General features: G+C 44.7%; 1 protein-coding gene across 6 annotated transcripts; it reads right to left on the minus strand.

Annotated features, from left to right (window-relative positions):
* Positions 1 to 3627: 3627 nt before the first annotated feature.
* LOC114117836 (cationic amino acid transporter 3-like) lies at positions 3628 to 12569 on the minus strand. 6 transcript variants are annotated; one of them, XM_060398169.1, is made up of 12 exons: positions 12267 to 12569; positions 9454 to 9853; positions 8590 to 8748; positions 7397 to 7574; positions 7087 to 7199; positions 6695 to 6917; positions 6396 to 6535; positions 6190 to 6292; positions 5803 to 5999; positions 5437 to 5603; positions 5056 to 5164; positions 3628 to 4888 (listed from the first exon to the last, which is right to left on the minus strand). In XM_060398169.1, the coding sequence occupies exons 2-12, from the start codon at positions 9824 to 9826 to the stop codon at positions 4830 to 4832; spliced, it is 1821 nt and encodes a 606-aa protein (XP_060254152.1). In that variant the 5' UTR covers positions 9827 to 9853; positions 12267 to 12569; the 3' UTR covers positions 3628 to 4829. The 6 variants fall into 6 exon arrangements, with proteins under 6 accessions (XP_060254152.1, XP_027833401.1, XP_060254154.1 ...); XM_027977600.3 differs by having other exon boundaries at positions 9454 to 9856; XM_060398171.1 differs by lacking the exon at positions 5437 to 5603.
* Between the last annotated feature and the right edge of the window lie 6434 nt (positions 12570 to 19003).

Genomic DNA, 19003 nt, shown 5'->3' on the forward strand with positions numbered 1-19003 from the left:
TTCAGCTGGCATCATAATTAAACAAGTGGATGAAATAGGAGAGGGTATCAAGGCACACTTGTTAGAGAGGATTAATCAGTCACTGTGGTACACAGTCCTGTTTGACGAGTCTACCAGTGTTGACAACAAGGCAACAAGGCTTCTTTATGTGCAATTTATTTTTCAGGAGGATGTGCACGAGGATATGTTATGTGCACTTTTGTTGCCCACCAACACCACGGTTGCAGAGGTACTCAAGTCTTTGAGTGTTTACAGATCAGGAAAACTGAACTGGTCACTTTATATTAATGTATGCACGGGCAGAGCAGCTGCCATGACTGGACAGCTTTCTGGTTTCACTGCTGCTGCTACAGCTAAGTCGCTTCAGTCGTGTCCGACTCTGTGAGACCCCATAGACGGCGGCCCACCAGGCTCCCCTGTCCCTGGGATTCTCCAGGCAAGAACACTGGAGTGGGTTGCCATTTCCTGCTCCAATGCATGAAAGTGAAAAGTGAAAGTGAAGTCGCTCAGTCATGTCCCACTCTTAGCGACCCCATGGACTGCAACCCACCAGGCTCCTCCATCCGTGGGATTTCCCAGGCAAGAGTACTGGAGTGGGGTGCCATTGCCTTCTCTGCTGGTTTCACTACTTGGGTCAAAGAGGTTGCTTCTGAATGTGAGTCTTTGCACTGTATCCTCGAGAGAGAAATGCTGGCTAGCCAGAAAACATCACCTGAACTTAACAACGTACTGCAGGATGTGATTAAAATTATCAGCCACATTGAAGTTCGTGCCCTCATCACATCTATCCACAGGGTTCCGTGAGGAGATGCACACAGAGCGCGTGTCTTCTCTTATACACAGAAGTGAGGCAGCTTTCTAAAGGTAGGTCACAGGCCAGGATTTTTGAGTTAGAAGAGCCATTCCAGAGATTTCTTTTAGAAGAACAGTCACCACTGCTAGCACATTTCAGTGTCACAGAATGGGTCGCAAAACTTCCTTACTGTGTGACATACTCAACCTGCTTAATGAACTCAATCTGTCACTTCTGAGAAGAATGACTACTGTGTTGAAGTAGGCAGGTAAAGAGGCTGCCTTCAAAGCCAAACTGGAATTACGGGGGCAACAGTGGGCATTGGGATTTTTGACATGTTTCAAACATTAGCAGAGGTTTCTACAGATGGTGATTGCAGCCATGAAATTAAAAGACACTTACTCCTTGGAAGAAAAGTTATGACCAACCTAGATAGTATATGCAAAAGCAGAGACATTACTTTGCCGACTAAGGTCCGTCTAGTCAAGGCTATGGTTTTTCCTGTGGTAATGTATGGATGTGAGAGTTGGACTGTGAAGAAAGCTGGCGCCGAAGAATTGATGCTTTTGAACTGTGGTGTTGGAGAAGACTCTTGAGAGTCCCTTGGACTGCAAGGAGATCCCACCAGTCCATTCTGAAGGAGATCAACCCTGGGATTTCTTTGGAAGGAATGATGCTAAAGCTGAAACTCCAGTACTTTGGCCACCTCATGCAAAGAGTTGACTCATTGGAAAAGACTCTGATGCTGGGAGGGATTGAGGCAGGAGGAGAAGGGGACGACAGAGGATGAGATGGCTGGATGGCATCACTGACTCGGTAGACGTGAGTCTGAGTGAACTCCAGGAGTTGGTGATGGACAGGGAGGCCTGGCGTGCTGCGATACATGGGGTCGCAAAGAGTCAGACACGACTGAGCCACTGAACTGAACTGAACTTGAAAGAGACTGAGTCAGGGCCTTCTTTCCTCTAGCTGGTGCATGATCACCTATGTCAGCTTTCAAGCGTTTGAGCATTATTTCCCAGCCACAGAAGACCCCTGAACCAGGAAGGAATGGATCCGTGACTCATTTGTGAGTAAGCCAGGTGAATAGACTTTGTCCCTGCTAGAAGAGGACCAACTGCTTGAGGACGCAAATGATGGTGCCCTTAAAAGTATGTTTGAGACAACTTCAAATCTCCATATGTTCTGGGTTAAAGTCAAGGTGGAATATCCTGAGATTGCTGCAAAAGCACTGAAAAAAGTCTGCTTCCATTTCCAACACCCTATCTTTGGGAAGCAGTGTTTTCTGGAGTGAGAACAACCAAAATGAGATTATGGAGTAGACCAGACATAAGCAACATGCTTTGGGTGTCACTGTCTCCCATCACCCCCAGATTATCTTGTTGCAGGAAAACAAGCTCAGGACTCCCGCTGATTCTGCCTTATGGCGAATTGTGTAATTATTTCATTGTATATCACAAAGTAATAATAATAGAAATAAAGTGCACAGTGTAATCTGCTTGAATAATCCCCAAACCATCCTCTCCCATGGAAAACTTTTCTTCCACAAAACTGATCCCTGGTGCCAAAAAAGTTGGGGACCACTGCTCTAACCAATTCAGGCCAATAACAATAATTTTCAAAACTCCTTTATAACTTACCATGAGACCTACACTCATCACTTCATGATTTTCATGTGAAAGTGAGAGACCAGATCAAGGGAAGACATTCTCACCTTACAGAACCCCTTCACCACCTTCCTCTCTTCTTCCCAATTTTCCCCTGTATTTTGTTTCTCCTTCAAAATGGAGAAGGCAATGGCAGCCCACTCCAGTACTCTTGCCTGGGAAATCCCATGGATGGAGGAGCCTGGTGGGCTACAGTCCATGGGGTCGCGAAGAATCGGACACGACTTCACTTTCACTTTCATGCATTGCAGAAGGAAATGGCAACCCACTCCAGTGTTCTTGCCTGGAGAATCCCAGGGATGGCGGAGCCTGGTGGGCTGCCGTCTATGGGGTTGCATGGAGTCGGACACGACTGAAGCGACTTAGCAGCTGCAGCAGCAAAATGGTTTAGCTAGAACCACTCAGAGATGAGACATGGCTTTAAAGACTCATTTTCCATGTCAAGTAGTTTAACAAAATATTTTTCCCAAACAAGTACTGCACGTTCCCTTTGATAACATCTTGTAAATAAACTTTTCTCCATATTGGAGCACATGAAATATTACATATACTTGAGATTCTTTCATTATATATCTCATCGGACAATACTGAGAGCACTTACTGTTTTCCAGACAGTGTTTTGGGTGCTGGGAAGAAAATAGTAGTCAAACTTTTATGGGGCTGACTGTGTCTCCTTACTCTCAATTTCATAGGTAAATGTCCTAGCTCAGAAGACCTCAGAATATGACTGTATTTAGTGATAGCACCTTAAAGAAGTAATTAAGCTTAAATTAGGTCATTAGAGTGGGTCCTACCTTGTGTTGCTAATGTTACAAGAAGAGATTAGAATGCAGGGAGCATAAGCAGAGACCAAGGGGTGAGAGACTTGGCAATTAAAAGTAAAAGACACCTAGATAGAACGAATAGTGAAATTTAGATAAACAAGAAACCTTACAATATATATAAAAATATATTTTATGTATTATTGCATATTAATTATACATTGCATATTTCAATTTATTCTTATTTTTTTGGTCATACTGTACAGCATGTGGGATCTTAGTTCCCTGACCTGTGCTCCCTGGATCAAACCTGTGCCCCCTGCAATGGAAACATAGTCTTAACCACCAGACCACTAGAGAAGTCCCAACATAGACATATTCTAATATGTACACACACACTCAAATGTACAGGCACACCTCATTTTATTGTGGTTTGCTAATACTGCATCTTTACAGATTGAAGGTTTGTAGCCACTTCATGTTGTCAATAGGTATTTAGCATTTTTTAGCAAAAAAATTTTTTAAATTAAGGCGTGTACATTGTTTTTTGGACAGAATGCTATGCACACTGAATAGAACACAGTGTAGTATAATCATAAATTGTATATACACTGGAAAACTAAAAAATATTTCCTTTCATTACCAGTTCTCTTTATTGCGGAAGTTTGAGACTAAACCAGCCATACCACCGAGGTATGCATTTAATTAATTAGTTAATGTCCATTTCAGGACATATCATTTACTTGTTACAGGAACCGTACCATTTTTCTTCCCTGGAGAACTGTCCACATTCTGGTTTTGGAAGACTGCATTTTCAGTTGAAATGTGACTCTATCCCTCATGTCTTCTATAAGCTGTATAGTTAATCTAGAGGCTTGATGACTTTCTGATTCAGCTTTTCATCAGGACTGTATTCCAGGCAGTGTTCTGTGTTGCCTGTTACAGCACACTGGGTAACACGGGATATCTGGTTGTCCCCCAGCAGTAAGGGAAGAGCAGCAATCAGGTGATGTCAGTCTCCTCCATCAGAGTCTCACCCGACGGTTTCAGCCTCCATTGTTCCCTAAGTCTGTGAGTTCACCAGGTCCTTCAAGATACTGATTTTCCTAATTCTGTTCATCCTCCTCCATCTGGTGTTAATTCATCTAATAACTTTGTTAGTCAGTCTCTTGTCTCCCATCCCTCCTTCATCCTACTTCGGGTGTTCATTCCTATGAACAACGCTATACTTCATTATTACCAACATCTTCAACGTCCATAATCTCAATTTCAAGCATTCTGTTCGCCACAACAGCTTTATATGTTGTCTCTCCAGTTTCACTTCTTATCTTTTAGTTCCACTCAACTGTAACCATTTCTTTCTATGCATATTATGCTTTGAAAAGTTTACTTTACAACTGCATAGCATTAAAGTCATGGTGTCCACTAGCAATGTATGTACGTCTCTAAATGCATCCCATGTTCACACTCCATAAAGGCTCACAGTGCCCCTTGAACCAGCAGATCCTCCAGTGCACGGAGGGATTCCACGCAGCATCTACTTCCTGTGGTTAAGATGGCTCAGCACCAGGGATGTTTCTGGCAAGTCTGGAAGGTGGAGGCTGCTGGCTATTGCTCATTGTTTTCCAAGGCGTGTCGGATCCCATACCAAAAGTATATGACAAATCCTGGGAGGGAAATGAGACAATGGGAAGGGAAAGTAGGTGCTCTCCCCACTTACAAATGCCTAATAGGGCTCCTATTACAGCGCCTGACATGGTTTAGGGGAGAGGCAGTAGGAAGATGGATGGGTTCAGCCACTTAAGGAATCTCATTTTCCAAGAAAATGACTTACCTATCACATTCCAGACCCCAAATTGCACCCAGGTCCCAGAGGTCATCTGCACCATCAGGGAAACGTTCACGAAGATGCTGACCAGTGGGAGGACAGGCAGAGCAGGGACCTGTGGGCCGAGTCAGTTCATCCCTGAACACAGCCCAGACGTCTGAAAGGGAGACCCTACCGCACGTACTGGGAAGATTCCAGTCCAGTTCAGGCTGTATGTTCAGTGCCTACTGAGACTGTGTATGTAAAGCACTGAGTGTGGGTCAGGGAACGGTCCGTTTGTTTTAGCAACTCCCCTTCTTCCCTGGTCCAGCAAAGGAGATTTCGACCTCAAAGCAAGCAGACTTCATTCACTGAAGGTGGACACTTTGGACACATAAGGTCACCTACCTTGAAGTAAAGGGGAGAAGGGTCCTGGGGCTGCCTCCAGATGATGACCGTGACCCCAGTGGTGAGCAACAGCAGCAGCACAGCCACTGTTGTGAGCCCGGGGTCTCCAGAGAACACCCGGCCGGGCCACTGGGCCAGGACCAGGCTCAGGATAATCAGCAGGAAAACTGCAAGGGTCAAGGAGGAGGAGAACAGGCTGGACCCAGAAGACAAAGACGTCAGGACCTCAGGTCACTCCCCTCCCCAGGCTGCCCACAGCAGGAAGGGCCATCATATCTCCAAGACACCTCAGCTGACGGAAAAGAGACATTCCTTCCACATACCATCAATTTCAGAAAATGACCAAAGAGAAATCCCACTGCTCACCAAGCAGGAAGGCACATCCATAGACAATCTGGCCAGATTTTCGGGTGGGGGTGGTGCTGGGAGGGAACCACAAGCTCTTCAGAATCCTTGAGATTCCTGCTTCAGGTACAGGTTCTGAAGGGCTTGCTGCACATTCAGAAATCTCAATTTCATTTTTTGCTTTCTCATTCTTGCTTAAGATCTGATCTGGCTGGTATCTGAATTAGAGGTATGAAGGCAACGTTAATAGCAGTTTCTACTCATCCAATATCAGACAGCCTAGTCCATCTCTTTCCCAACTTAACCATTCTGGAAAATTCAGAAGGCAGCATGAAGGCAGAAGAGAATTACCATCCCATCAATCCCCACAATGTCAAGACCCCCAGTCGAGGTGTCGTGGGGTCTCACCTGAGAACAAGAACAGAAAAAGCCACCATGATGTAAGCGAGCAGGGTCCCAATTGACGAAAGCTCCATAAGATCTCTGAGCTCAAAGAGTGATGCCATGAGCGCTAAAATCAGGGCAAAAAACACAGTGACGAAAGAGTGAGAAACCAGTAGGAATATCCAAGCTAAGAAAACTGATCAAAGAAGGAATGGGCATTATCTCTTTACCTGCAAGAATTCCAGAAGCCAAGGTGGCTGTGACAGGGGTACGGGTGCGGGTGTGGATGTGGGCAAGTCCCCGGAAAAGGAGCCCGTCATCTGCCATTGAGTAGATCATACGAGGCATGGGGAACATGGCACCCACCAGGCTGGAAGAGAAAATGGAAAAGCATGTGGGGATGTGGAGAAGCAGGACAGACCAGGGTCTCTCTCCCTAGTCTTCATGTCTTTCCTTCTTGTCTCTCAATTCTAAGGGCTAAGATACTTGGTAATTTCACAGTGTATTGAGACAATGTTTTGACACTGACCTGGATGAAAGAGCACAGAGGGTGCCAACAGCCACAATATATCTGGCAGCATTCCATCCAACATGGAGAAAAGCCTGCGCAAAGGGGCTCTCAGGGTGAATCAGGTAGTACGGCACCATGAGGGTGAGCACCGCTGAGACACCAAAATACAGCAAAAAGCAGATGAAGATCGTGATCACGATGCTCCAGGGGATGGAATGATGAGGGTTTAGGGCTTCTTCCCCTACAAAGTGGTGGAGGTACTAGGTCAGTAAAAGCACTGGGGTGAAAATGAAAAAAATCAATAACTTCTTGCACCTCTTAAAAGCAAGCTAACCTACTACCATCCCCTTTGCCCAAGGGCAGCCCGAACTATGCCCGAACCCCGGACGGACACACAATGACCTTGTTACCTGTAGTGGCAATGATGTCAAAACCAATAAAAGCATAGAGACACACTGCTGCTCCATGGAGAATCCCTTCAAAGCCAAAAGGCATAAACCCTCCAGAACCCAGAGGGCCCAAGCTACGGTGAGAGAAGAGGAAGAATATGCGTGAGGTGTGTTCAGCCATCTCTACCAGACTCCTCCCTTAAAACCACAAGTCCTGGGCTCCAGGACTCCCATCGTTGAATCTGTTATCCCAGGTCTCTCTATTCCCCACCACAGTCTCAGCTCTGTGCACCCCCACAAGCATTACTATGGATAAGAGAATCCTCCTAACCTAGAGGAATCATTGGATCCAGCTGCAGCCAATGCGTAGTCCTGTTCCGTGAGCTGCCAGTTGTGCAGGTCTCCCTTAATGAAGCCAGAGAGGATGATGAAGCCGAGAACCAAAATGTTAATGCCCGTGAACCATTTGTTAACCAGTGCTGACTCACGGGCTCCCAGAACCAGTATTCCTGTGGGAGAGATGGAATATGAGACATTCAAGATAACCAAATCCATAGACACAGAAAGAAAGCTAGTGGCTTTCAGAGGACTGAGTTTGGGTAGGTGAGAGATGGACAGAGTTACGGGGTTTCCTTTTGTTGTGATGAAAATGTCTGGACTAGATGGTGACGGTTGCACAAGATGTACTAGGTGCCACTGAGTTGTAACTTTCAGGTGCTAATTTCTTATTGTGGCAATCATCTCACAACAGACACATCAATCAAATCATCTCTTTGTACATCTTAAAACTATATAACATTGTATGTCAAAAATAGCTCAGTAAACCTTGGGATTTACTAGATTGAATGGTTAATTTTAATCTTGTGTGAATTTCTTCTCAATTAAACAAACATCTTCAGTTTCAGTACAAAGAAGAAATTAAGTCTAGGTAAATGATTGACTCTTTGCGACTCCATGGACTGTGGCCTGCTAGGCTCCTCTGTCCATGGAATTCATCAGGCAAAAATACTGGGGTGGGTTGCAATTTCCTCTTCCAGGGGATCTTCCAGACCCAGGGATCAAACCTGGATCTCCTGAAATGTCAGGTGGATTCTTTACCATCTGAGCCACCAGGGAAGCCCAAATGATTATCAGGTAGGGGTGATTTTGTTTCCCAAGGGACATTTGGAAAGGTCTGGAGACATTCTGAGTGTCACAGTTTGCAGGGGGTGGAGGTGGGGTCATCATTATCTAACCAGCAAAGGGCAGGGATGCTATTCAAAATCTGACAATGACTAAAAGCAAAACCTAAAGTGAACAGGACAGCTCCCTCCACCAAAGAACAATCCAGCCCAAATAGTCGATAATGCCAAGGATAGGAAACAATAGTCTGTGTTGTGCCTTCCTGCCTCTCTTATCTCAGACCCTTTGTTCCAGTCCTAATTTCCCCACTAGTCTGGAGCCCCAAGCCTTCTGCAGCCAAGTTCCCAGCTCCCCCCATCCCACATCCCGCTCTTCCCATCCTGTCACTGATCCCTGTCTCACCTGTGAGCAGCAGTACCAGAGCCAGCGCAAAAAAGTCTGGGTACATAGCCAGGTAGTTGGGCATATACTGAGAGAAAGTTTCCTCTAATCCGTGAGAGATGTAGTCCCCAATGAGGTTGTCAAAGCTGGAGCTCCAGGCCCTGGCCACGCTGGCAGTGCCTGTAGCAGCAGAAGAGGGAATGTTCATTAACAGATATAAAAAACCCTTAATTTGCACCATGGGATATATTCTGGGGGAAAAAAGTGTACAGATACCAAACATCAGAGTTTCTTTCCAGGAGTGGGGAGAGTAGACCCAGATGATTCACAAAATGGGTCAACTAGTTATATGTTGTGCTTGCTCAGTCACTAAGTCATGTCCAACTTTGCAACCCCATGGAAGGTAGCCCACCAGGCTCCTCTGTCCATGGGATTATCCAGGCAAAAATACTGGAGTGGGTTGCCATTCATTTCTCCAAGTTAATATGTTAAGAGGAGATTAATGTAGGGCCAGGAAATATAACAGGAAAGTGGAACCAGGAGGGTTGGGAGATGAGGGTTGAAAATTTACATTGAGTGACAATGGAAAATCCCATGAAGTCAACAACTGAGCAAAGACTTCCTTTTGGTGAAGGGATGATCCTGTGGGACATGCCTCCCTCTCACCCATTCCCTATAGTTCCCTGTCCTTCGAAGTTCTTATCCCATCATTTAAGGAAACAGGATAGAGTTGAGTAGGATGAAGCTGTAACTTTTTCCTGCTACTAATACCCACTTCGCAGGTCAGGGTGGTGACAAAGTGCTCATGAATGAATGAAGACACTAATACCCTCTCCTAGTTTCCTGATCTTACACCCCACATCTTCCCCCACCCCATCATCTCACCAAGGATAGAGGACAGTATGAGGTCCCAGCCAATGATGAAGGCACACAGTTGTCCCACGGTGACGTAGCTGTAGAAATACGCAGAACCAGCACATGGTACCCGGGCCCCAAACTCAGCATAGCAGAGCCCAGACAACATAGTAGACAGTGCGGCCACCAAGAAGCAGATGATGCTAGCTGGTCCAGCTTTGTTCTTGGCCACCTCTCCAACCAGAAAGTACACGCCAGCCCCCAAGGTGGTACCCACACCCAAGGCCACCAGATCAAGAGTGTTCAGACAACGAAGCAGGCGACTCTCAGCCCTTGCCCTGGGCTCTAGTGGCTTCCTGCGGACCAGCTTCTGACCAAATTGGTGAACATTCTGACGCAGCATCCTAGATAGAATTGAGGAGACCACAATCTGCTGAGAAAACAAGACACAAAGTCGTCAAGATTGCCTGTCCACTCTTGGCATCCAATTCCATGGAGCAACAGAGTTATGGGGAGCTGGTCATAAAAAGACACAATGGGCAAGTTCATCTCTCAGCTTTGTTTCCTTAAACATAAAGAAGACTTTTAATATGCTTCAAAAGTTACTTGAAGTGTTGCTCAAAGAGATGGAGAGTAGAAACTGTTGCCCTAAAATGCTCCACTTTGGCACGTGGATTGTGTTAAGTTGAAGACAGTTAAGACTCAGCAGCCTCAGGAAAAGTTCTTTGCCTGTCCCTTCGTGGCTCAAATAATTTAGATAGGGTGTATATATCAGGACACTATTGCTATTGAGACTATCTCAGAAATAGTTGTCTGCAGGGCTCTTCCCACCTTCCTGTGGGTTGCCTCCTCCCATTTGAAGACCCAGAACTCTACCCTGTACTCCTTAGCTTGTGATATCATATAAGGCTCAGTTATGTGTCTTTGAGTCTCATAGTTTTTATAATGTCCAATATATAGACCCTGATGCTGGGAAAGATTGAGGGCAAGAGGAGAAAGGGGTGGCAGAGGATGAGATGGTTGGATGGCATCACTGACTCAATGGACATGAGTTTGAGCAAACTCAAGGAAACAGTGAAGGACAGGAAAGCCTGGTGTGCTGCAGTCCAGGGGGTTGCAAAGAGTTGGATGTGACTTAGTGATTAAACGCAACAAAAAATAAGTAGCAAATTATATTCGTTAATCTGTCTCATATCAATTTAATTACTATGCCAATGAAAGAAACTTGAAAGAAAAGGAAACCTGGTATCTTTCTGTTTCATTGCTTGCAGAGTGACATGGAATAGGAACTCTGATTTGGAGCAGAATGAGATGGAATTTGTGGGGAGGGACAGATTCTATCCCAGCTCAGTCAAAACAGAAAGCCAGAGTGGTCTTCCAACTGCCTGGAGAGAGGGGAAACTAACCATCATTCTGAATCAGAAATGACAGGACTCTGTTTCCTGCTCCTTAAGGGCATGAAATGTCCCCTCACTACACTGCTTTGCAGGGCTAGGATGACCCAGTGACCACGGGTCACCATCAGGGGGCTTCCACCCCTGACATGCCAAAGTCACATTTAACATTTTGGTTAAGAGTAAGGCAAGAAACCCAGGAAACTATGATTAAGATCTTGGCTCCATTCCTACGCTTGTGCCTTTGAAGAAGTCATTTACTGCTCTGGATCTCTGCTTTCTTCTTGCTCAAATGCTGCTGATGAACACTTGTGCACTGTTAGTAGGAATGTAAAATGCTGCAGCTGTTGCAGATAAACTAGGATGGTCCCTCCAAAAATTAAAAATGAAACTACGATATGTTCCAGCAGTTCCACTTCTGGGTGTGCACCCAAAAGAACTGAAAATAGAATCTCAAAGAGAAATTTGTACACCCACGTTCAAAGCAGCATTATTCATAGTAGCCAAAAGATGGAAGCAAAGCAAATGTCCATCAACAAAGGAATGGATAAATACAATGTGGTTTAAAGGCTCATTGGAAAATTGTTCAGCTTTAAAAAGACAAGAAATTCTGACACATTGTACAACATGGAGGAATCCTGAGAACATTGTGCTAAATATCATAAGTCAGTCATGAAAAGACAAATATTGTATGATTCTGCTTCTGTGAAGTACCGAAAATAGTCAAATTCACTGAGACAGAAAGCAGAATGGTGGCTTGCCAGGAGCTGAGGTGAGGCAGACATGGGAAGTTACTGTTTAATGGGTCAGTTGCGCTTTTACAAGACGAAAAGCGTTCTGAAGAGTGGTTGTCCAACAAAGTAAATATACTTAATGCTACTGAACTGTACACTTAAAAATGTTAAGATGGCACATTTTATGTTATGCATGTTTTACTATCATTTTTAAAAATTGCTGCAAATATTACTGCCAGCTTCACCAAGCTGCTGGATGTAACAAACCCCAAGATGATTTACTAAAAATCGCTATACTGTCATCCTTTGCTAATACTAAAATCCATGGATACTTAAGTCCCTTACAGTCACCCCCATATCTGCAGAGGGTGAACTCCTAGATACCAAGGACTAACAGTGCACAGCAGACTGAAGTCAGTGGTCCACATGGCATAAACCCTCTATAAGGGCAACCTTTACCATTGTTTGAACACCAATCAAGAAAAAGGCATCTCAGTGCCTCAAGCACTAACGCAGTCTCCCCATCCCCCACCGCATCTCAAACAATCCTGCTTGTAACTCCTAGCTCCTTCTGCTTTCATCTAGAAAATGGGTCTCTACCCCCTCAGTCAGGAGCCGGGCTGACCCCACTGCACTCTGGGCTTGCAGAGGTCTCTTTAAGAGGATGTGAACTCAGAGCTCAGTATCCCACAGAAGAGGGTTTCCCAAGTCTTACCGGATTCTTGGAGCAGAGCCTGAAACACTGGATCAGAGTCAGGGAGGTTGAGCCTAAGCTGTGTAGGGTTGGTGCTGGACATGAATTGAGTGAACTCCCAGAGGTGGGGAAGGACAGGGAAGCCCGCCGTGCTGCAGTCCATGTGGTCACAAAGAGTCGGATACGACTTAGCAACTGAACAGCAACAACAACAGGGGCTGGAGCTGATACATCTCTAGAAACTGAAGCAGAAAGTCCCCGCTCACTAAAGACAACTTTTCAGCCGCTAGTTGTTGAGGTGGGGACGGGGTTGGGCTGGGAGGAAGCCTCTGTAAAGTCACTATCGGTCCTTGACTCTTGTGTGGTTACTCTCTGAGGGTGTGTCTGAAATGCCTTTTTTTTTTTTTTAATGGTTAAAAAAAAAGTACACACAACTTAAAATTTACCACTTGAACCATTTTCAAGTTTGCAGTTGCATAGCGTTACGTACTCTCACATTTATGCAACCGAATTCCAGACATTTTTAGGCCTTGTAAAACTTCAACTTTGTACCTATTATCGACAATTTCCCCTTTCTCCTTTCCCAGTTCCTGGCAATCACTATCGTACTTTGAGTCTCTACTAACCTGACCATTCTAGGTACTTCATTTAAGTGTAATCATATATATTTGTCTTATATATTATTAAGTGTAGTCATATATATATTGGACTTCCCTGGTGGCTCGGATGGTATAGTGTCTGCCTACAATGTGAGAGACCCGGGTTCAATCCCTAGGTCAGGAAGATTTCCTGGAGAAGGAAATGGCAACCCATTCCAGTACTCTTGCCTGGAAAATCCCATGGGCGGAGGAACCTGGTAGGTTACAGTCCATGGGAGTCGCAAAGAGTCGGACACGACTGAGCGACTTCACTTATATGTATTTGTCATTTCTGGTCAGACTTGTTTCACTTAGTTAAATGTCCACAACTTCATCCATGTTGTAGCATGTATTAAAATTCCTTTCCTTTTTAATGCTTAAGAATACTCTACTATATATATTGTTGGGCTGCACCCCTCAAGCCTGCAAGCCCTGCACTTGCCCAGCCTCAAGACTGAAGAAAGAGCCCAGAGTCATCTTTTAATGGATAGAGGGAATCTTACATGTTTCAAGCAAGGTCCTGGAGAGACACCCCAACCTTGTGTCCCAGAGGGTAGGCAGGACATGGTAGCAGTCTTCACTACTGGGGGTAGGGAAGGTGACTAGTTATAGGGGGAATTAACGTCAGGTTGGTTTATCAGTTACCAGGGAAACCAGCAGAGGAACACACCCTTCACTAGACCTTTGATAAGCTATCCAGGTGGAGAAGTTACAGATTAGAACAGTCACTAGCTAGCTGGGTAAAATATATAGGCATTTACTGATTAGATTATGATTTAGAATGAAGTCATGTGAGTAGTAGAGGGCTTCCCTGATAGCTCGGTTGATTAAGAATCCACCTGCAATGCAGGAGACCCTGGTTCAATTCCTGGATTGGGAAGATCTCCTGGAGAAGGGATAGGCTACCCACTCCATTATTCTTGGGCTTCCCTGGTGGCTCAACTGGTAAAGAACCTGCCTACAATATGGAAGACCTGGGTTTGATCCCTGGCTTGGGAAGATCCCCTGGAGAAGGGATAGGCTACCCACTCCAGTAATCTGGCCCAGAGAACTTCATGGACTGTATAGTCCATGGGGTTACAAAGAGTCAGATGCAACTGAGTAGTTTTCACTTCACAAAAGAGTAGCATGTAGGTGTACCAGGAACAGGTTGAGCAGGGGATGTACAGAGAGCAAGAAAATAGCTGAATCATATACGTGTACATATCACAACTGGCTTCTCCGTTTCTTCCTTAGTGGGCACTTGGGTTGCTGTCATGTTTTAGCTATTGTGAATAACGCTGCTAAGAACATTGCTGCACAGATGTCTCTTCCAGCGCGTGCTTTCAATTTTGGGATATAGTCTCAGAGATAAAATTGCTGGATCATATAGTTCTGAGATTTTTATCTGCTTGTGATGGAGATGCTCACACATTGAGGAATGGGGCAGTCTTTTGGGCTTATCCATGGTTCATCCTGAACTCCATGTGAACTAAGACAGCCTGTCCAACCCTCACAGCTCATCTGCTCTAACCCTTGAGGTAAAGAACATCTGTTTTGAAGATAAGGATGAGCAACTGCCTACTCATGGTATCTATGTTAACACTCCCCGGGAGATAAGGTTTCCTTCCCAGACACCAGGGTCCTGCTCTGTTGCTGTCTATGTACAGAGTCTGTCTCTTTTGAACCTTGGAAGGAATTGATGTGTGTGCTTTATCTGAATAAGGCATAAGACATGCTGAAAACCAAGCTTCAACCGAGCAGTTCCTCAGAGCTATCTGAGAGACTGCCTTCAGAACCATTGTCCTGTTTGGCTCAAATAAAACTCTCTTCTATTTCAATTATACACTGTTTATTGATTATTTCTGTGGACACTGAAATTTATTTCATCAACAAGGACCCTGAGAAGTGGAGGCTGTAAAACTGGAGACTGTACTCACAATCGTTCTCACACCCAGTTTCTTTTTTTTTTTTTAACACTGCTTGAATTTGCACACTCTGAATGTGCCCTGAGACACTCCAGTGTGGGGAACCCCCAAGCGCAGCTGGATCCCAACCAGAAGGGGAGTTTAACATCTTTGATGTTAATTCAAGCAGCACAAGCATGCAAGAAACACTGTGGCTGTGCCCAGCCTTGCACACGAGGAGGGAAGAGGATAAAGGTGACTTGGTCCTCTTCTTCAAGGAGCTCTGTTTTCTGGGAGACCTGAGCACACAGCCAGAGAAGGGAAAGAGAATGGGAGGGTAATGAGCGCTACTCTTCAGAGAAGGAAAAGCCCTGAAGCAAGAATCAGAGTTGGGTGGTTGGGGCGCCAGCTGGTGATGAGTTGGCATGATTACAACACGCATCAAGTGACACACACACTAAAACATTGGACATAAACCACCAACATGGGGTCAAAATGTACTAGCTGACTCTACTTTTGACATTAACTTTTGAAAAACCAACCGCATAAGATGTAGTGAAGCGGCTTAAGCCACCGTGAAGAGTGTTAGTTGATTGTGTGGGATCCCATTCAAAACCCCAGAATTAGCAAAAAGATTATTTTAAAGAGAAGAGATTTAAGATGCAACAGATGCAGAAATAAGCCTCCAAGCTTCCCTTATCTGATTCAGAGCAGAGAATTCTGGAAAATAAGGTTGTAAGAAACTTCCTATTTGGAGAAGGGCCACTCCCAAGATCAGTTCAGTTCAGTCGCTCAGTCGTGTCCGACTCTTTGCGACCCCATGAATCGCAGCACGCCAGGCCTCCCTATCCATCACCAACTCCCGGAGTTCACTCAGACTCACGTCCATCGAGTCAGTGATGCCATCCAGCCATCTCATCCTCTGTCGTCCCCTTCTCCTCCTGCCCCCAATCCCTCCGAGCATCAGAGTCTTTTCCAATGAGTCAACTCTTCACATGAGGTGGCCAAAGTACTGGAGTTTCAGCTTTAGCATCATTCCCTCCAAAGAAATCCCAGGGCTGATCTCCTTCAGAATGGACTGATTGGATCTCCTTGCAGTCCAAGGGACTCTCAAGAGTCTTCTCCAACACCACACTTCAAAAGCATCAATTCTTCAGCGCTCAGCCTTCTTCACAGTCCAACTCACGTCCATACATGACCACAGGAAACACCATAGCCTTTACTAGACAGACCTTAGTCGGCAAAGTAATGTCTCTGCTTTTGAATATGCTATCTAGGTTGGTCATAACTTTTCTTCCAAGGGGTAAGCGTCTTTTAATTTCATGGCTGCAATCACCATCTGCAGTGATTTTGGAGCCCAAAAAATAAAGTCTGACACTGTTTCCACTCTTTCCCCATTTATTTCCCATGAAGTGATGGGACCGGATGCCATGATCTTCATTTTCTGAATGTTGAGCTTTAAGCCAACTTTTTCACTCTCCTCTTTCACTTTCATCAAGAGGCTTTTTAGTTCCTCTTCACTTTCTCCCGTAAGGGTGGTGTCATCTGCATATCTGAGGTTATTGATATTTCTCCCAGCAATCTTGAATCCAGCTTGTGTTTCTTCCAGTCCAGTATTTCTCATGATGTACTCTGCATATAAGTCAAATAAGCAGGGTGACAATATACAGCCCTGACTGACTCCTTTTCCTATTTGGAACCAGTCTGTTGTTCCATGTCCCGTTCTAACTATTGCTTCCTGACCTGCATACAGATTTCTCAAGAGGCAGGTCAGGTGGTCTGGTATTCCCATCTCTTCCAGAATTTTCCAGTTTATTGTGATCCACACAGTCAAAGGCTTTGGCATAGTCAATAAAGCAGAAATAGATGTTTTTCTGGAACTCTCTTGCTTTTTCCATGATCCAGCGGATGTTGGCCATTTGATCGCTGGTTCCTCTGACTTTTCTAAAACCAGCTTGAACATCAGGAAGTTCACGGTTCATGTATTGCTGAAGCCTAGCTTGGAGAATTTTGAGCATTACCTTACTAGCATGTGAGATGAGTGCAATTGTGCGGTAGTTTGAGCATTCTTTGGCATTGCCTTTCTTTGGGATTGGAGTGAAAACTGACCTTTTCCAGTCCTGTGGCCACTGCTGAGTTTTCCAAATTTGCTGAGTGCAGCACTTTCACAGCATCATCTTTCAGGATTTGAAATAGCTCAACTGGAATTCCATCACCTCTGCTAGCTTTGTTTGTAGTGATGCTTCCCAAGGCCCACTTGACTTCACATTCCAAGATGTCTGGCTCTAGATGAGTGATCACATCATCATGATTATCTGGGTCGTGAAGATCTTTTTGTACAGTTCTTCCGTGTATTCTCGCCACCTCTTCTTAATATCTTCTGCTTCTGTTAGGTCCAGACCATTTCTGTCCTTTATTGAGCCCATCTTTGCATGAAATGTTCCCTTGGTATCTCTAATTTTCTTGAAGAGATCTCTAGTGTTTCCCATTCTGTTGTTTTCCTCAATTTCTTTGCATTGATCACTGAAGAAGGCTTTCTTATCTCTTCTTGCTATTCTTTGGAACTCTGCATTCCGATGCTTATATCTTTCCTTTTCTCCTTTGCTTTTTGCCTCTCTTCTCTTCACAGCTATTTGTAAGGCCTCCCCAGACAGCCATTTTGCTTTTTTGCATTTCTTTTCCATGGGGATGGTCTTGATCCCTGTCTCCTGTACAATGTCACAAACCTCATTCCATAGTTCATCAGGCACTCTATTTATCAGATCTAGGCCCTTAAATCTATCTCACTTCCACTGTATAATCATAAGGGATTTGATTTAGGTCATACCTGAATGGTCTAGCGGTTTTCCCTACTTTCTTCAATTTAAGTCTGAATTTGGTAATAAGGAGTTCATGATCTGAGCCACAGTCAGCTCCTGGTCTTGTTTTTGTTGACTGTATAGAGCTTCTCCATCTTTGGCTGCAAAGAATATAATCAATCTGCCCTCAGTATTGACCATCTGGGATGTCCATGTGTAGAGTCTTCTCTTGTGTTGTTGGAAGAGGGTGTTTGCTATGACCAGTGCATTTTCTTGGCAAAACTCTATTAGTCTTTGCCCTGCTTCATTCCACATTCCAAGGCCACATTTGCCTGTTACTCCAGGTGTTTCCTGACTTCCTACTTTTGCATTCCAGTCCCCTATAATGAAAAGGACATCTTTTTTGGGTGTTAGTTCTAAAAGGTCTTATAAGTCTTCATAGAACCATTCAACTTCAGCTTCTTCAGCGTTGCTGGTTGGGGCATAGACTTGGATTACTGTGATACTGAATGGTTTGCCTTGGAAACAAACAGAGATCATTCTGTCGTTTTTGAGATTGCATCCAAGTACTGCATTTCGGACTCTTTTGTTGACCATGATGGCTACTCCATTTCTTCTAAGGGATTCCTGCCCGCAGCAGTAGATATAATGGTCATCTGAGTTAAATTCACCCATTCCAGTCCATTTTAGTTCGCTGATTCCTAGAATGTCGACGTTCACCCCTGCCACCTCTTGTTTGACCACTTCCAATTTGCCTTGATTCATGGACCTGACATTCCAGGTTCCTATGCAATATTGCTCTTTACAGCATCAGACCTTGCTTCTATCACCAGTCACATCCACAACTGGGTATTGTTTCTGCTTTGGCTCCATCCCTTCATTCTTTCTGGAGTTATTTCTCCACTGATCTCCAGTAGCATATTGGGCACCTACTGACTGGGGGAGTTTCTCTTTCAGTATCCTATCATTTTGCCTTTTCATACTGTTCATGGGGTTCTCAAGGCAAGAATACTGAAGTGGTTTGCCATTCGCTTCTCCAGTGGACCACGTTTTGTCAAGACCATCCCCATGGGAAAAAAATGCAAAAAAGCAAAATGGCTGTCTGGGGAGGCCTTACAAATAGCTGTGAAGAGAAGAGAGGCGAAAAGCAGAGGAGGAAATGAAAGATATAGGCATCTAAATGCAGAGTTCCAAAGAATAGCAAGAAGAGATAAGAAAGCCTTCTTCAGTGATCAATGCAAAGAAATAGAGGAAAACAACAGATTGGGAAAGACTAGAGATCTTTTCAAGAAAATTAGCGATACCAAGGGAGCATTTCATGCAACGATGGGCTCAATAAAGGACAGAAATGGTCTGGACCTAACAGAAGCAGAAGATATTAAGAAGAGGTGGCAAGAATACACGGAAGAACTGTACAAAAAGATCTTCACGACCCA

This window comes from Ovis aries, chromosome 14 (assembly GCF_016772045.2).
Source record: "Ovis aries strain OAR_USU_Benz2616 breed Rambouillet chromosome 14, ARS-UI_Ramb_v3.0, whole genome shotgun sequence".
Classification (NCBI taxonomy): Eukaryota; Metazoa; Chordata; class Mammalia; order Artiodactyla; family Bovidae; genus Ovis; species Ovis aries.

Coding starts and splice junctions, on each gene's coding strand:
- LOC114117836 (XM_060398168.1), bottom strand. CDS start 9,826: ATGCTGCGTCAGAATGTTCACCAATTTGGTCAGAAGCTGGTCCGCAGG. Junction 7,200..7,396: donor GGATCCAATGATTCCTCTAG/GTTAGGAGGATT, acceptor CTCTCACCGTAG/CTTGGGCCCTCTGGGTTCTG. Junction 6,918..7,086: donor TGACATCATTGCCACTACAG/GTAACAAGGTCA, acceptor ACCACTTTGTAG/GGGAAGAAGCCCTAAACCCT.